We start from the raw sequence: 17,535 nt of genomic DNA, 5'->3' as shown, positions 1-17,535 counted from the left end.
GGCCAATCAACGATTTCTGAGGGTTTCGGGGGCTGGAGACCCACTGATCCTCCAGCCCCCCCCCCCCCCCCCCCCCCCCCCGTCGCTGGGAGGGTGGGAGACTGTTTGCGCGGCGGCGGCAGCCTCGTTCGGCATGCTGTTTGACGCGTTTGACAGCCTAGACCTGTCAAACAAGTGCGGGAGGATTGTGCTGAGCGCATGCTCGGCACAATTCTCCCGTACTTTAAACATGATAATCAAAGATAATAGCGCTGCTTAGATTTGCATGCATTATCTTTGATCATCGATGCAGAAAAGCCCTGCGCTGTCCCGACGCTATTTTTAGGGCGCTGTTTGGAACAGCGCAGGGCTTTTGATCATCTAGTTGTTAGTTCTGTGAAAAGGGGAGTAAAAAAGGGAAACCTAAGCTCAGGTATTTTGAATCTTCATTAGACAAACACTTCTGTGAGATGACATAGGGACAAAGAACTCCTGCCTAGAGGCACGAGTGTGACCTTAGACCAGGGGTGGGCAACCATGGTCCTCGAGAGTCACAATCCAGTTGAGTTTTCAAGATTTCACAATGAATTTGCATGAGATCCGCTTGCATACATTGGAAACAGCACATTCAATTCAACCTCATACATTTTCATTATGGAAATTTTGAAACCCTAACTAGGTTGTAGCCCTTGAGGACTGTGATTGCCCACCACTGGCATAAATAATCCACTGATATGCAGTCAAGCTCCATTCTTCTTTGATTGTAAGTTTACTAATTTTCCATCCTTGTTTCACCACCTCCCATGTATTTCAGCTTTCATCTCCCTTTCTTTGCAAGAGCCAAATATGTGCCAAGGGAAAAAGACCAGGATTTCTTGCCGAGCTTGGGACAGGATGGTCTCCTACTCTTCCACATGTCACTGCAAACCTAGCTGCTGTTGTTCGATTTATAGCGGCATTGTTCGATATATATGTTTCTGCTGAGAGTGTCCTATTGGGAAGAGCTTCTAAACCCTTGCCTGAGGACCCCATGGCCAGTCAGTTATTCAGGTTGTCCATAATAAATATGCATGAGATCAATTTGCATTTACCAGTATGCACAGATTGATTTTGTATATATTTATTGTGGATACCCTGAAAATCTCAATGGCTGTGGGGTCCCTGGGATAGATTTGGGAAGCTCTACTTTAGAATATTGTAGAGAGCTTCTTGAGGATGCTGGGGCATTTCCACATGAGTGCTAGTATTAACTGAAGGTATCAAAAGACACCAACAATTGCTCAGCTTTGGTGAGGCTGATCCTTGCTTCTCGACAGTGCTATTATAATTAATTGGGTCAATGGTCAGAAGGGCATAGGCAGTTGCACTGAAAATACATATAAGGCAGTTGCTGCTGCTAAATGTATCTGTGTAGTGACACTGAATGCATTTATTATTATTACCTATTGAACTTTGTACAAAGATATAACACTATTCAAGAAGGAACTGAAAACTTACTTTTTTCTTCAAGTATATGGGCAATGGAACAATATCATGTGAACAAAAGTTCACATGATAAAATACATGCTGTTGTTGTAAGTCTTGATGATGTGATTGATATTATTTATTTTTTGTGATGTTATTTTTATTATGTATGTGATTTGTTGCTCACTTAGAATTTTTATGATGATGTGGGTTATAAATAAATTTTATTATTATTATGTTTTTGTACTGACCTCACTGCCCCCATTGGAACATTGACCCCAATAGTCCTGTTATTTATCAAATGCCTTTAAAAGCATCAGAAATTCACACGAGTCAACAATATTCAGCCACTACAGTCAAGCATTTCTTTGGAACGCTAGATGCTATGGTTAAATAAAATATAGGTATTCCGTGTCGCTATCCAGATAGTGAGTAGCACTGATTTCTGTGTCATGTGTTCACCACTTAGTGTTGAGATGGTCTGTAAGGCTATTCAACAGCACTATCTGGTTAGTACCACTGAACATCCCAGGATAGCTGCAGCTAAGGCAGTTGTTATCTTAGTGGTTGTGGCACCACTAGGTGGGGGCCTGATTTGGAGTGGGAGGAGCCCAAGGGGTTTTCAGTATGAGAGGGAGGGGGGTGGCGCTCTGGCCACCGCTATGGCTGATATGTGCCGGCTACTTGAAGTCTGAAGCTCCTAGGCAGGAAATTAAAAGCTGGGGGTGTTTTACCAGCTGTACCACAGCTTGTGCACACTGCAAGCTGCAGTATAGTTTTTACTTAGTAATATCCTACTTTACTTGAATTTGCATATGTTGCATCTCAGTACTATGTAACACAGGGTGACCTAATTATCACAGCCCTTTAACAGGCATTAAGGGGCAAATACCACGGGTTACAGCCCTAATGCAGCTTGATAACTACTACTACTACTACTTAACATTTCTATAGCGCTGTACAATTTAACATAAAAGGACAGGCCCTGCTCAAAGAGCTTACAATCTACCCCACTCAGGCAGAATTTTGGCATATACACACGTATGTATGTACATAGGTGTGTAAATTCCATTATTTGAAACATTTATGCATGTAATTGGTATATAAATGCTATTGGTATATAAATGCTATCACCTATGTTATAGTCCATAATTTGCATCACATCTCTGGAGCGAACCCAAATTTAGCCATACAAATCTAGGCGTCATATATAGAATCCGTGGAATACTGTGTAGTTGGGCATTCACATGGGAAATGCTTGGGCAGAACAGGGCAGGGTGCCCAATTATTCACGTAAATTATGAAATACTACAGTTTGCATGCATATTTTCACAATCTAGGCACAATCATTTACCCTTGCTCTCTGGCCGATGTAAATGCTTATGTCTAATACATATGTGTGTGTGTGTAATGTGTGTGTGTGTGAGTATATGTATGTGTGTATGTATGTATGTATATGTGTGTGTATATATATATATATATATATATATATATATATATATATAACCTGTTTTGCTAGTATTCTGTAAAGGAAGATAGGCGCCTACTTTTCTTTATGGAATAGGCTCCAAATAAAGGTGTTCTTGGTGCCTAAATATAGGTGCTCATTTATAGAATTACTCTCCACCTGACTAGCCCCCAAATTCTATAAAAATTCTATGTGCAAATTTGTGTGTGCAGTTTAAGTACACGAGACAATTAGCGCCAATAATTGGCTTTTTAACAAGCAATTATTTGCACTAATTAGATTTAATTAGAACTTATGCGCATACATTTTAGGTTTGAGATCCAATCCTACATTTCAAAAAAGGGGGCATGGATCGGGGACGTGGTTTTGAGTTACACACATAATTATAGAATATGAGGGCTCCATGCGTATATTTAGGTGTGGAAATGTGTACGACTCCTTCGTTGATGGTGGTAGCTAAGCTAAATTAATGCGCAACCCCTGGGCATAAGGGCTATTCTGTAAACTATGCCTAACTTTAAGTGCAGGAATAGTGCTTTTTTTTTTTTTTGCGCCATTTATAGAATTCACCCCTAACCCTCGGATTCTACATAGCGTGCCTAGAGATATGTGCCAAAATCCAAGCGTATGCTAGATCAACGTGTGTAACGTAATTGGCTTAAGAAGCTAATCAGCGATGAACACTAATTGGTAATAATTAGAATTTACGCGCACATCTCGCTAAGCACATTCTGTAATGCAGTGCACCTAACTTCTAATGCATGCAGGTAAAAAGTGGCATGGTTATGGGTGAGAAAATGGGCATTTTATGGGTGTTCTGAAATTTAGACGCATAGTTATAGAATATGGCCCAGTGTGCTGGGATTTACGCCATGTTTTCATTGCTATAAATGGAGGTGCATAGTTTTAGGCGCTGAAATATCAACTAAGCATATTCTATATCAGTGATGGCGAACCTTTCAGAGACCAAGTGCCCAAACAGCAACCCAAAATCTAATTATTTATTACAAAGTGCCATTCCCCCCCCAACTCCATCCGAGTTCCAGGCCACCTCCCTCCCTCGGTCCGAGTTCCAGGGTCCTCCCCCAAGTTCCAGGGTCCTCCCTCCATCCCCCCTCCCTCCCAGTTCCACAGGGTCCTCCCTCCCTCCCAGTTCCACAGGGTCCTCCCTCCATCCCCCCTGAGTTCCAGGGTCTTCCGTCCCCCCTTCCTCCCTCCCTCCCTCCGAGTTCCACAGGGTCCCCCCTCTCCTCTCCCTCCCTCCCAGTTCCAGGGTCCCCTCCCTCCCTCCAAGTTCCACAGGGTCCCCCTCCCTCCGAGTTCCACAGGGTCCCCCTCCCCTCTCCCTCCGAGTTCCAGAGTCGTCGTCCCTCCCTTCCTCCCTCCCTCCGAATTTTAAAAGTCATTTCTTGACTTACCTCGTCAGGGACGGGTTACGGCGGCCGGCAGCAGCGCTAAAATGCGTGCAGGCTCGGCCCTTCTCTCTCTGAGCTCTGGTCCCATCCTTGCAGAAACAGGAAATGAGGGCGGGACCAGAGCTCAGAGAGAGAGAGAGAGAAGGGCCGAGCCTGCGACTCTGGCTGAGGCGACGGCTCGCGTGCCAACAGAGAAGGCTGTGTGTGCCCTAGGCTCGCCATCACTGTTCTGTATACTGTGCCTAAATCTAGGTGCCGTTCATTGATTGCACTTGGCATTGATTTCTGCGTCAAATTTTTTTTTTTTATAGGTGCCGTGTATAGAATTTCCCCTTAAATGTCCCCTCCAAGTGCAGCCACACAAATAGCTTCCCTAAATACATTTAATCATTCAAGTTTTGTACAGCTAGTTTTAACTATTTGGTTTCATCTTGAGTCATTATCTGGCCAAAGTTAGTTAAAATGAGCTAGTTAACTTTGCTGCTTATCAGCCCTTTGAATGTCTACCTCTTAACAGTTTCTAATATGCTTCTTTTGTTTTATGGTGATCATTTCTTTTTCAGCTGCCTTCGAGATGAATGAGAGCTCCCGATGGACTGAGGAAGAGATGGAAACCGCTAAGAAAGGTAATACTGGCCTTAGTTTGTTCACCTTACATAGTACTATGTGAAAATATGGTCACGGTGCCCTATGGCATCCCTTTCCAGAAGGCCTTTGTGCAAAATGTAAATAACATGGAGGAATTGTTGTTATTGCAGACTTCTGAGCGTAATTACAGCAAGGTTATGGTAATCGGCTGTGTCATGTGCAAATGTATACAAAGTAGCTCATTGCCATGCCAAAACATAGTGTTGCTTAAGAAGTTCAGCAAGTATCCCCTGTACCTTCCCCCCCCCCCCCCCCCCCCCCCCCCCGAACATCATTAGGAGATGCTCCCAGGGTACCAAAGAGCCTGCAAGACTGAACTACCCCCTGTTCTCCCATCATTAGGAGATGCTCCCAGGGTACCAAAGAGCCTGCAAGACTGAACTACCCCCTGTTCTCCCATTTGACCATTTAATTTGTAAAAAAGGTAGTACTGTTTAAACCCTGCTCCCTGTGCTCTTAGGTCTAACCCCCCCTTTTTTTTTTTTTTTTTTTGCAAACTGGTTCCCCCCCCCCCCCCCCCCCCCTTCAGCAAGCTCAACCCTCAGGCCTTCCCCAGCTTACCTCCTAAATCCTGGGTATTTTCAGAGGTATGAGCATATCCCATTTGCTTCTGCCATACTGGTATTACCAGAGTTTACTAGATTCCAGTTCTTATTGAGAATTAGTAACCTAAACTTACTGACTTGGTGCTGATTAACCATCTTGGATCAAAATGCTAGTTGTCCAATAATAGAAAAAGCATGAATATAATTTGCTGCTTTCCTGTAGCAAAATAACGAGGATGATGGAATGGCACCCTCCTCTTTTGTCTCAATAATAGGTGCATTATCATTGGTTCATGCTACGATTGGTAACTTTACAGTTAACTTTTTGTTAGTTTTTATTACTGGAAAAGGATCATCTTCCACTTCCAGCAGAGGCAAGAGGAGAAAATTTGTTTTCTCTGAGAAATTAAATGTATGTTATTTTTTTGGGACAATGTGAGATCAGCTGTGGCAGTTGGATTCCAGAAGGTTAACCTAACTTTCTCAGTCCTCCGTTGATCAATTGGAAGCAAGTTCTGTGCTTGCTATTACTACAGTAGGAAATGCAAAGCTATTTCCATCTTTGTGGAGAAATTCTCTTTTTATATTGTTTGTCACAGTAACAAATAGCCCTAGAGGTCGACAGTGCACTGAAATTTCAAAAGAGCTTTTTTCTTTTAGCAAACTGAGGATGTGGACAGGAGATACATAATGATGCCATTTTTTTACACCTGGATAAAATACTTGACTTTTGCTCTCTCTCTCTCTTGTTGCATAAGAAATAGCTACTGGATTTTTGTTTGGATTTTGAAATACTTAATCCTTAAAACGTTAAAAAGTTTCAGAGTCCTTGCACAAGGGTCATGGAGAGATGCTGATTTTATTACACCTAGATAAAAGTGGTTTGTCTACCTCTGAAGCTAAGTGAAAGGTGTTTTAAGGGTTAAAAAAAAATGTCTCCAGCATGTGGAACTCTCTTCAGACTTTTGAACCCTTATGACTTATTGTTGACACAGTTAAGAAAGTTTCCTCCCCGTGAACTCCTTTCGCTGGGTAAATGTCTCCTGTCGTCCCCTTTCTCCCCCACTGCTAACTCCCGGCTCTGTTCCTTCTATCTCGCTGCTCCCTATGCCTGGAATAGACTCCCTGAGCCAGTACCTCAGGCTCAGTCTCTGGCTGTCTTTAAGTCTAGGCTTAAAGCCCACCTCTTTGCTACTGCTTTCGACTCCTAACCATGACTCTCTTACTCAACACCCTCACTTATCACCCCTACCACTGCAATTTCCCCACCCCTAGCTGTCTGGTCGTCTGTCCAATTTAGATTGTAAGCTCTGTTGAGCAGGGACTGTCTTTTCATATTAATTTGTACAGCGCTGCGTAAGTTTAGTAGCGCTATAGAAATGTTTAATAGTAGTAGTAGTAAAAGCTGGTTACAAGTGTGTTAAGTTAGTCCATTATGCAAGTATTTTTTATGCACAGATTTTATTTCAGTTTTCCAAGGGAAACTTTTCCCATTGAAAATTCACTTGAGAAAAGGACTCGGATGAATCTGCACCTGTTGTTTTTGAGCAAATACATTTTCTGTGAAAACGTATGCTCATACTTTGGAAAATCAAAAGTACATATGCAAGTACCTTCTCAGCCCTAGCCCAAAGAATGTCTCCTCTTAATTTTTTAACAGGTCATCTAGCTTTGGAGGACAAGAAGGAGCCTTTTTTTTTTTTTTTAAATAGGTGTCGTGTGTGTCTTTATAAAATATTAGGGGCAAACCTGCAGAAACTGAGACTGCATTGAAGCCACGTACACTTTCACCTGGCTGAGAGCAGGCGTAATATGTTAGTGTGTAGAGTATGCATGTACACAAGTATTTTATTTATTTAATAAAATTTATGACCCGCTTAATCCTAAGCAGTTTACAATTTAAAATATACACAATCAATAATACAAACGCACTTAAAACCACAATTTCATACTGCTGCAATATTGTTCTCAGTAAGCAGTGTATGCTGAGTAAGCAATGAACTTCGTATCCTCAAACTAGTTAGTAGAGAAGGCCTGAACAAAAAAAAAAAAATGTTTTCAATGCTCTTTTGAACTGCTGCACAGATGTACTGAACCTTAAGTAACCAGGTAAATTATTCCATAACACTGGTCCTTTTATTGAAAATGCATACTTTGCAACTTTGCTTGCACTCTGCCCCAGGACACCCCAACACATATGTCAGGTAGAAGCACACTCGGGGGGGTCTTTTACTAAAGATTATCTCGAGTTATCTGCAGCAGGGCCCATTTTGTTCCTATGGGTCCTGTTGCAGATAACTCGAGGAGTGGCCTAGTGGTTAGGGTGGTGGACTTTGGGCCTGGGGAACTGAGGAACTGAGTTCGATTCCCAACACAGGCAGCTCCTTGTGACTCTGGGCAAGTCACTTAACCCTCCATTGCCCCATGTAAGCCACATTGAGCCTGCCATGAGTGGGAAAAGCGTGGGGTACAAATGTAACAAAAAATAAATAAATAAAAGACATAAGTAATGCCACACTGGGAAAAGACCAAGGGTCCATCGAGCCCAGCATACTGTCCACGAAAGCAGCCAATCCAGGCCAAGGGCACCTGGCAAGCTTCCAAAACATACAAACATTCTTATATATGTAATTCCTGGAATTGTGGATTTTTCCCAAGTCCATTTAGTAGTGGTTTATGGACTTGTCCTTTAGGAAACCGTCTAACCCCTTTTTAAACTCTGCTAAGCTAACTGCCTTCACCACGTTCTCCGGCAACGAAGTCCAGAGTTTAATTATGCGTTGGGTGAAGAAACATTTTCTCCGATTTGTTTTAAATTTACTACACTGTAGTTTCATCGCATGCCCCCTAGTCCTAGTATTTTTGGAAAGCATGAACAGACGCTTCACATCCACCTGTTCCACTCCACTCATTATTTTATATACCTCTATCATGTCTCCCCTCAGCTGTCTCTTCTCCAAGCTGAGAAGCCCTAGTCTCCTTAGCCTTTCATCATAGGGAAGTCGTCCCATCCCCGCTATCATTTTAGTCACCCTTCGTTGCACCTTTTCCAGTTCCACTATATCTTTCTTGAGATGCGGCGACCAGAATTGATAAGATGCAATGTAATCACACAAATATGTGATATCATCTTGTTTGATATTATAAGAAAGTTGATGTATGGCTCCTGATGAAGCATGTAAAGTGAAACGGGTTTGGCCACCGTCGAGCCATAGCTAAATGCTCAACTATTTTTTATATATACAAAAGAAGATACAGTAGAACCTCGGTTTTCGTTGACTTTGGTTATCGTCAGACCCCCATTGGGGTTTTTTTTTTTTACTGTAACTCCTGGGGTGATTTTATAAAAGCCCCTTTTACTTGTGAACAACAGGACTCTACGTGTAGAAAATCCCCCAAATTCTATAAATGGCGCCTTAAATTGTGCATGCTAATTTGGCTGCACACACAACTTAATTGATTAAGCCAATCAGTGCCGATAATTGGTTCTTAGCAACCAATTAGCAGCACTGATTGGCTTTAATTAGAATTTATGCGCACAACTTCCTAGGTGTATTCTAGAACGTGGTGTGAATAAATTCTAATGTGGGCAACCGAAAAGGGGGCATGGAATGGGCAGGTCGTGGTTGTTTCAAAAAACTATGTACATTATTATGGAGTACACCCGATAAGGGCCTAAGTTAGGCGCAGGTATTTAGTCCTGGTTTTAAGGTGGCCTAAATGGGTGCACCTAAATTTTAGTCGCAAGAACAGCATGTGAGCCTATGCTATAAACTACGCCTAACTTTAGGCGTAGTTCGTAGAATCGCGATAAGTGCATGGTTTTTCGGTGCCATTTCTAGAATTTGGCCCAATGTTTATAAAATTTATCTCTTTGAAGGTAATTCTATTAAAAGGCACCTAGGGTAAGAGGAAATGGGACTTGATATACCACCTTTGTATGGTTTTTGCAACTACACTCAAAGCGGTTTACATAGTATATACAGGTACTTATTTGTACCTGGGGCAATGGAGGGTTAAGTGACTTGCAAACAAACAAAGAGAAAGTGGGAAGTGGACCAATGACTCCAGAAACTGGGGTAACTAAGGTGAACAAATCAAACCTTATTACAGACTCGACACAGATCTGTGTTTCGGCCACAGGCCTACCTCAGGAGTCTTAATAGTCTAAGCTCGGTTGTGGAGTCCTCGTGTAGAAAGGGGTCTTTAGAAAGACCTTTATGCCTGAAGAGAAAAAGTGGCGTGTCTCGCTGATCAAATAAACTGGTTGATAATAACCACTAGGCTACTCCACTCCCAAGCACATAAATCCTGCAAAGAAAAGTAGATATCTACTTTTCTTTATGGAACATCAGCAGAAATTGTGTTTACATTTATGTTGTGATCACTAACACTAGCCCTATAGATGTTGTAAATGCCTGTGCCTAGGTGTTAGCTGAAACACATATAGACTATAGAATACTATAATTTGTGTGTGTATTTGTTTGCATTACCCACGCATATGTCCACTGGCCAAGTACATGCCATCAAAACATGGCGTGCTGTTCTGCTAGTCCAGTATTGTATACCAAGTCATTTATATACATAAATGACTAGCATACCGTCATTTATGCGCATCACCGATACCTAAAAGTAGTTGTCACCTTATAGAATTACCATCTATACGTGCCTGTGTTGTGTTGAACAATTTTCAAAAGCCCCAGTTTTGTACATAAAAACTCTGCTTAATCCCCCGGATTCTATATAGTGCAGCTAGAGATTGTGCCAAAATCCAAGCAGATTCTATAACAGCGCGCGTAACTTAATTGGTTTCACAAGCTAATTAGTGTTGATAACAGCACTCAACAAGCAATAATGAGCACCAATTGGCAGTAATTAGAATTTATGCACACAACTCACTAAGCGTATTTTATAACACACTGTGCCGGACTTCTAAAACACATGCAGACAAAAAGGGGTGTGGTTACGGGTGGGGAAATGGGGGTTTCTTGGGTGTTCTGAAATTTACGCGCGCAGTTATAGAATATGGTCCTCTGCGCCTAAATCTGTGCACTGGGATATACGCCATGTTTTCATTGGTGTAAATGGAGGCGCATAGATTTAGGCTCTATATTTGCCGCCTAAACTTATTCTATATACCATGCCTAAATCTAGGCACAGATTATAGAATACGCTTGTCGGAAATATTTTCTACGCACATTTTTTTAAGCGCCATGTATAGAATCCTCACAAGTCTGTCCTCAGTGTTCTCCCACCTCTGTCCCTGCCACTCTCTGTTCTCTAACCACCAGCTCCGATCCTTACTGTTGGCACCAGCTGTGCAGTGGAACTAGCAAGAGGAGCAGGTGGGGAAATGGAGACCCATTAGCTGCTAAAAACTTGTGCAGCTCAGGAGGAGTCAGTGCAGAAAAGGGACAGAAATTGTGAGAGAGTTCTAAGAGATGTGGTTTTCTAGTGTGTATTTATCCAATAAACATTTTGGTTTGAGGTTTGGGGATTTTTGTGTGCTTTTTTGTTTTTTTTTTTTTGCATTGGAGTTGTTTTATTGCTTATTGGTTAAAACCTAAAAATAGAAGCTCTATCAGGAATAAGGAGGTCAAATCGTTATTTTGTTTGTTTATTGGGATTTATTAACCGCCTCTCCGAAGAGATTCACCCGAAGCTTTGTTTGGTAGTTTTTGCTGAAAACTATGGTGTCTGCAGATGTTTGATTCTACAAGTGTCTTTTGTTGGATTTACTTCAAGTGATGTCAGTTAGGTATCTTTGTCTGTGTTTGAAATTAGATTTTTTTTTCCTTTGTTTGTTTTCAAGTGCCTTGATCACAGTTGACCCCTGACGCAGCCATATACACGTTGAAACACGATCCATGTTGGGTCAATTTATTAAAGGCTTTTTGATTGTCCTACTCAACATCTTAATTGGTGACTGATGGGGCAAGTACAATTAAGATACATAAACAGGCAGGACAAGATGGCTAACTACTGTGAGTTATGCATGCAAATGCATCTATTCTATAACACCGGGCCTAAATAAGAACGTAGGAATAGCTATACTGGGTCAGGCCAGTGGTCCATGTAGCCCAGTGTCCTGTTTCCAACAGTGGCCAATCCAGATCACAAGTACCTGGCAGAAACCCAAATAGTAGAAACATTCCATGCTACCAGTGCCAGAGCAAGCAGTGGCGTCCCCTTGTCTCTCTCAATAGACCATGGACTTTTCCTCCAGGAACTTGTCCAAACCTTTTTAAAATCCAGATTAGAGAATGACACGGGGATAAAGTTTGTCCCTACCCCATTCGCTGCAGGCCCTGTCTCCATCCCCGCACGTTCTTTCCCCATCCCATCCCCGTGGGCTTTGTTCTCATTTGGAGAAGCCTCGAACACTTATGATTTTATATTTAAATCTTTTTATTAAAGTATAAAAAGGAACAATATGCTGTGCAACTGTTGTGTATAAATTTACAAATAGAAAACAATAATAACTAGCAGCTATAATAACCCTCCCACCAAAACCACCATCCTCTATCCTTCCAACCCCAACAATAGCTGACTTCTACCATCCCAAGGAAGCCTAATGCACACTGTTAAAATGTCCAGGTTACAAAATACAACCCATTCTGTATGCCCTAGAGGGGATAAAATGCCCTATGAAGCACTGTTATGATTTTTTTTTTTAATCTGTGGATAAATAGGAAGTCTTCAACAATCTCAGGATTGAGTCTAGCTCTCCTGTCTTCCGCAGTCCCTCCTGCAATAGAAGATGTCTTCTTAGAAGATGTGCTGGTAGCAGGAATGCACAGGATCCCCCAAGCAGATTTTGCTAGTTGTGACCAGCATGGTTGCTTGTTTTTCCAAAAAATCAAAATATCGTTGTCTGCATCACTCAAACATAAATAACTGTCCAGTTCATTAACAGGCTTCAAAGTAGAAAATGACAAAGTTTGTCTGTGTCCCTGTGGGCTCTGTCCCCATCCCCATCCCTGTCTCCGTGTCATTCTCTAATCCAGATGCACTAACCGCTGTTACCATATCCTCCAGCAATGAGTTCTAGAGCTTAACTATTCGTTGAGTGAAAAAATATTTCCTCCTATTTGTTTTAAAAATATTTCCATGTAACTTCATTGAGTGTCCCTTAATCTATGTACTAACCTAACCTGCCCATATCCTGCCCTTGGCCAGGCCCCATTTGGAATTGCACGCTATGGTGTGCTGGTTATAGAATAGAGGCAAAGGACAGATATGTGCATAACTTCCAATGACTGCCAATTAGGACTTGTTATGGCCACTTATTGACGGTTATCACCAATTTAGCCAATTAGTGTACATGTGTTTCTGAGAATTTGCCTAACTTTTGGTACCTTTTACTGATTTCCTCAGCTGGAGTGAAAGATTTAAACGTTTTTTTTTAAACCATGGGTTTCTTGATTATTTATTTTTTTGTTATGGATAATTTGCAGTGTGATATTTTCAAACCTGTCACCCTGATTCCCCAATGGGATAGGGGAGATCATTCACATCTGGGATGCAGATGTGTCCCAAATGTACTGCAAATTTGTGGAACTCATAGGGAGAGTTGTTAAGGGACATATAGAAGTGTATTTTCAAAGCACTTAGACTTACAAAGTTCCGTAGGTTACTATGGAACTTTGTATTCAGTGCTTTGAAAATGAGCCCCATCATATTTTCTGTTATATTTTAATTTTACAGTGCTTCTTTTATAATGAGGCAGCAAGAATTAATACCTCATTAAGGTAGAAAATGTGCCAAATTCTAGCATCTGCTGTTTTCCCAACTTGGCTTCTCCCTTGACTGCATTAAAATATGTTGCCACGAAAAAGCTGTTGGACTGGATACCAGAAGAGCTTTGTATGCATTGTCCTTTAAATTGGATAGATTGGGGGGTGAGGGTAGGAGGTTGTTGCTCAGGGAAGCACACTCGGGCACAGATGCACTAAACTCCCCGCGATTACTTCTTACCTTACCGATCCTAACCGATTTTTAAAAAGCTGGGCATGCATGAATGAAATTGCATGCAAATGAATTGCTTGCTGTTAGCTTATTTGCATGCAGTTTCCTCCATGGGGAGGGGGGGGGAGGGCAGTCAGTCAGCTGAGCATGCGCAGAGCAACCAATTGCTAAGAGTGGCTGCTCTGTGCATGCCACAGATGGCTTTTATACACGCAGTCAAGCTGCGTATATGAAATCCTTTTGTTTTGTGTTTTTATTAGTGTTCCACTCTTTCTCCCAGTGCCCTAGTACTGGCCTGGCCTCTCCTGGGATCCCTCATCTTCTCTTCACTTCTCCGGGCAGGGAGCCTCCCAGTGCACCCAATGGTAGGTTCGCTTCTGCTAGGCCAGCTCGCCCTGCAGCCTCCACAGGTTCCCCTTGAATCGCTGTTTCTGTGTCCTGCACTGGTCCCACATGCTGCTCCCTGCCGGGCACCTGATCCTAGGCCCGGGAAATCGGGATCTCTCCTCTTCCTTTCCTCTTCTCTCTGCACCGGCTGCCCTGACACTGCAGAAAACTTTTTCTATTAGGAGCTGGCGTGCTTTTGGATCATCGGGCCACCCCCTCCAGAAAAACCAGCAGAGAAAGGGAGGGCCAGGTGGGGCTTTGTGCTAGGCTGGAAGCACTATGAGGAGGCAGTTCAGTGAGGGTCCGGATCTTCAAAGCTCTGACGGGCAGGATTCTTCCTCCACCCCTTCCCTCCACTGTTATAGCTGTCATTCTAGGGAATACCGGCAGCTCCTGACTACCTGTTAAATTTTCCACAGTAAAGGTATTAGCTGCTTCTGTGCGTCACTGGGAAAACGGCTGTGCATCGCTTTCATGCATATTTGTTTAGTAATTAGCTCATTATAATAGCATTTTCGCTTACTGCTACCATGACAGGAAAAGAGCTTGGAGAAATGTTTTGTGCATGTCTCGCTTTACTCCTTGCTCGCTAAACCGGCTAGAACTAGTGTAAAAATCACGTTACTGGCTCGTTAGGTTTTGTGCACCTGGGCCTCAGAGGTAGTGCAATGGGTTGCAAGTAGGGTAGAGTGTTAATGCTGGGTGACATGCTTTGAAACTAATAGGTAAAAGCTTTAAAGCAGATTGGAGAAAGTATCTTTTTTCACTCAGTACACAATCAAGTGGTGGAATTTATTGCCAAAAGATGTGATCAAGGCTGGTTTTAAAAAGAATTTGGACAACTTCCTGGAGGTAGTATAGATACAGTCTGGTTCCCACCATGAAGTCAAGTGAACAGATTCTTGAAGCAGCTGTTTAACAAGGCATGAAGACTATGTTGGGTCTTGCAGCCTGTTGGGGAACACTTTCTGATTGATTTTTTTTTTGTGTGTGTGTGTACCATTTGAAACAAGGCTTACAAAATTGCTGTGGCTGTTTTGGAACCTATGAATTGAAGGGAGGGATTTAGTTCAACTGGTGCCTTGCTTATATTTTAATGATAGATCGATTTGTAATACGAAGGATTTGTCAAGAGATTTAGGGCCTTGTTAAGCTGCGCTGTAGGTGCGCTGACGTTTTAGCGTGTGCTAATGCTAGTGACACCCTATGGGTGTCTCTAGTGTTAGCACGGGCTAAAAGGTTAGCGCACCTACTTCGCGACTTAGTAAACAGGGCCCTAAATTAGTCATAGTGATGTAGGATTGATATTTATTACAGAGACTTGGTTGACTGACTTGGATAATCCAGTAATTTTGGATGTTTTCCCCCCAGAATACAAAATCACACGTGGAGGGGCATAATCGAAAGGGGCGCCCATGTTTTCCTGAGGCGTCCATCTTTCGTTATGATAATACAGTCGGGGACACGCACATCTTAACATTTAGGTCGTCCCTAGAGATGGTCGTCCTTAGACTTGGTTGTTTCTGATTTTCGGCGATAATGGAAACTAAGAACGCCCATCTCAGAAACGACCAAATGCAAGCTCTTTGGTCGTGGGAGGAGTCAGCATTCGTAGTGCACTTGTCTCCCTGACATGCCAGGACACCAACCGGGCACCCTAGGGGGCACTGCAGTGGACTTCAGAAAAAGCTCCCAGGTACATAGCTCCCTTACCTTGTGTGCTGAGCCCCCCAAAACCCACTCCCCACAACTGTACACCACTACCATAACTCTTATGGGTGAAGGGGGGAACCTAGATGTGGGCACAGTGGGTTTGTGGTGGGTTTTGGAGGGCTCACATTTACCATCACGGTGAGAGGGGGGGGGTTAGTGACCACTGGGGGAGTAAGGGGAGGTCATCCCCGATTCCCTCCGGTGATCATCTGGTCAGTTCGAGCACCTTTTTGTGGCTTGGTCGTAAGGAAAAAAGGACCAGGTAAAGTCGTCTAATTGTTCGTCAGGGACTCCCTTTTTTTTCCATTATGGGACGAGGACACCCTTGTGTTAGGAACGCCCAAGTCCCACCTTCGGTATGCTTCCGACACGCCCCCGGGAACTTTGGTTGTCTCCGCGACGGAAAGCAGTTGGGGACGCCCAAAATCGGCTTTTGATTATACCAATTTGGGCGACCCTGTGAGAAGGACGCCCATCTTGCGATTTGTGTCGAAAGATGAGCGTCCTTCTCTTTTGACAATAAGCCTGATAGTGTATAACCAATGAAGAGAGGTGTTGGGATTGAAATAAAATATAAAAGTTTTCTTCCATCTTAAATTATTAGATTCACTTGTAAATGCAGTTGTCAGTTATCTGATATATCTGTCCCATTGTTTCTAGGGGTTTTATTAGTTTACTAGTAAAAAAGGCCCGTTTCTGACACAAATGAAACGGGCGCTAGCAAGGTTTTCCTCGGAGTGTGTGTGTTTGGGAGAGTGTATGTGAGAGTGAGTGTTTGAGAGTCAGAGTGAAAGTGTGAGTCCAATCCATGCTCCTCTGTCACCTGGCCCCTCCATTCATCCCTATCCAGCAATTCCGCTGTCTCCCTGAGGCCTGCCCTGCAATCCATATGCATCCATGGCCATCTGTCCCTTCCATTCATCCGTATCCAGCAATTCCCCTCTCCATGAGTCCTGCCCTTCCAATCCATGCTCCTTTGTCACCTGGCCCCTCCATTTTTCCCTATCCAGCATTTCCCCTCTCTGCCTGAGGCCTGCCCTGCAATCCATATCCATCCATGGCCATCTGTCCCCTCCATTCATCCCTATCCAGCAATTCCCCTCTCCCTGAGTCCTGCCCTTCCAATCCATGCTCCTCTTTCACCTGGCCCCTCCATTCATCCCTATCCAGCAATTCCCCTCTCTGCCTGAGGCCTGCCCTGCAATCCATATGCATCCATGCCCATCTGTGCCCTCCATTCATCCCTATCCAGCAATTCCCCTCTCCCTGAGTCCTGCCCTTCCAATCCATGCCCATCCATGCTCGTCTGTCACCTGGCCCCTCCATTTTTCCCTATCCAGCATTTCCCCTCTCTGCCTGAGGCCTGCCCTGCAATCCATATCCATCCATGGCCATCTGTCCCCTCCATTCATCCCTATTCAGCAATTCCCGTCTCCCTGAGTCCTGCCCTTCCAATCCATGCTCATCTGTCACCTGGCCCCTCCATTTTTCCCTATCCAGCAATTGCCCTGTCTCCCTGAGGCCTGCCCTGCAATCCATATCCATCCATGCCCATCTGTCCCCTCTATTCATCCCTATCCAGCAATTTCCCTCTCTCCCTGAGTCCTGCCCTCCCAATCCATGCCCATCCATGCTCCTCTGTCCCCTGCCCCCTCCATTCATCCCTTTCCAGCAATTGCCCTCTCTCCCTGAGCCCTGCCCTCCCAATCCATGCCCATCCATGCTCCTCTGTCCCCTGCCGCCTCCATTCATCCTTTTCCAGCAAGTCCCCTGTCTCCCTTCCATGACCCCCCCTTGCATCCATGCTCCTCTCTCTCCCATGTCCCAGCCTGGGCCGCCCTCTTCTTCCCCCCCCCCCCCCCCCTTCGCATCCATGGTGTCGTTTCTCCCCTGCCCTCCCGCTCCCATTGTTTTTCTTTTGTGGCCACCCTCTTCGCTCCCCCCAACA

General features: G+C 43.7%; 1 protein-coding gene across 1 annotated transcript in view; it reads left to right on the top strand.

Annotated features, from left to right (window-relative positions):
- LOC115479673 (nuclear receptor corepressor 2-like) overlaps positions 1 to 17,535 on the top strand; it is a 667,653-nt gene that overhangs the window by 503,502 nt on the left and 146,616 nt on the right. Inside the window, exon 17 of the mRNA XM_030217748.1 lies at positions 4,890 to 4,952. Coding sequence (XP_030073608.1) covers positions 4,890 to 4,952 — 63 coding nt within the window. The remainder of the gene's footprint in view (positions 1 to 4,889; positions 4,953 to 17,535) is intronic.

This window comes from Microcaecilia unicolor, chromosome 11, assembly GCF_901765095.1.
Source record: "Microcaecilia unicolor chromosome 11, aMicUni1.1, whole genome shotgun sequence".
NCBI lineage: Eukaryota > Metazoa > Chordata > Amphibia > Gymnophiona > Siphonopidae > Microcaecilia > Microcaecilia unicolor.
Note: the sequence above shows the minus strand (reverse complement) of the source record. Positions and strands in the feature narration are given on the sequence as shown.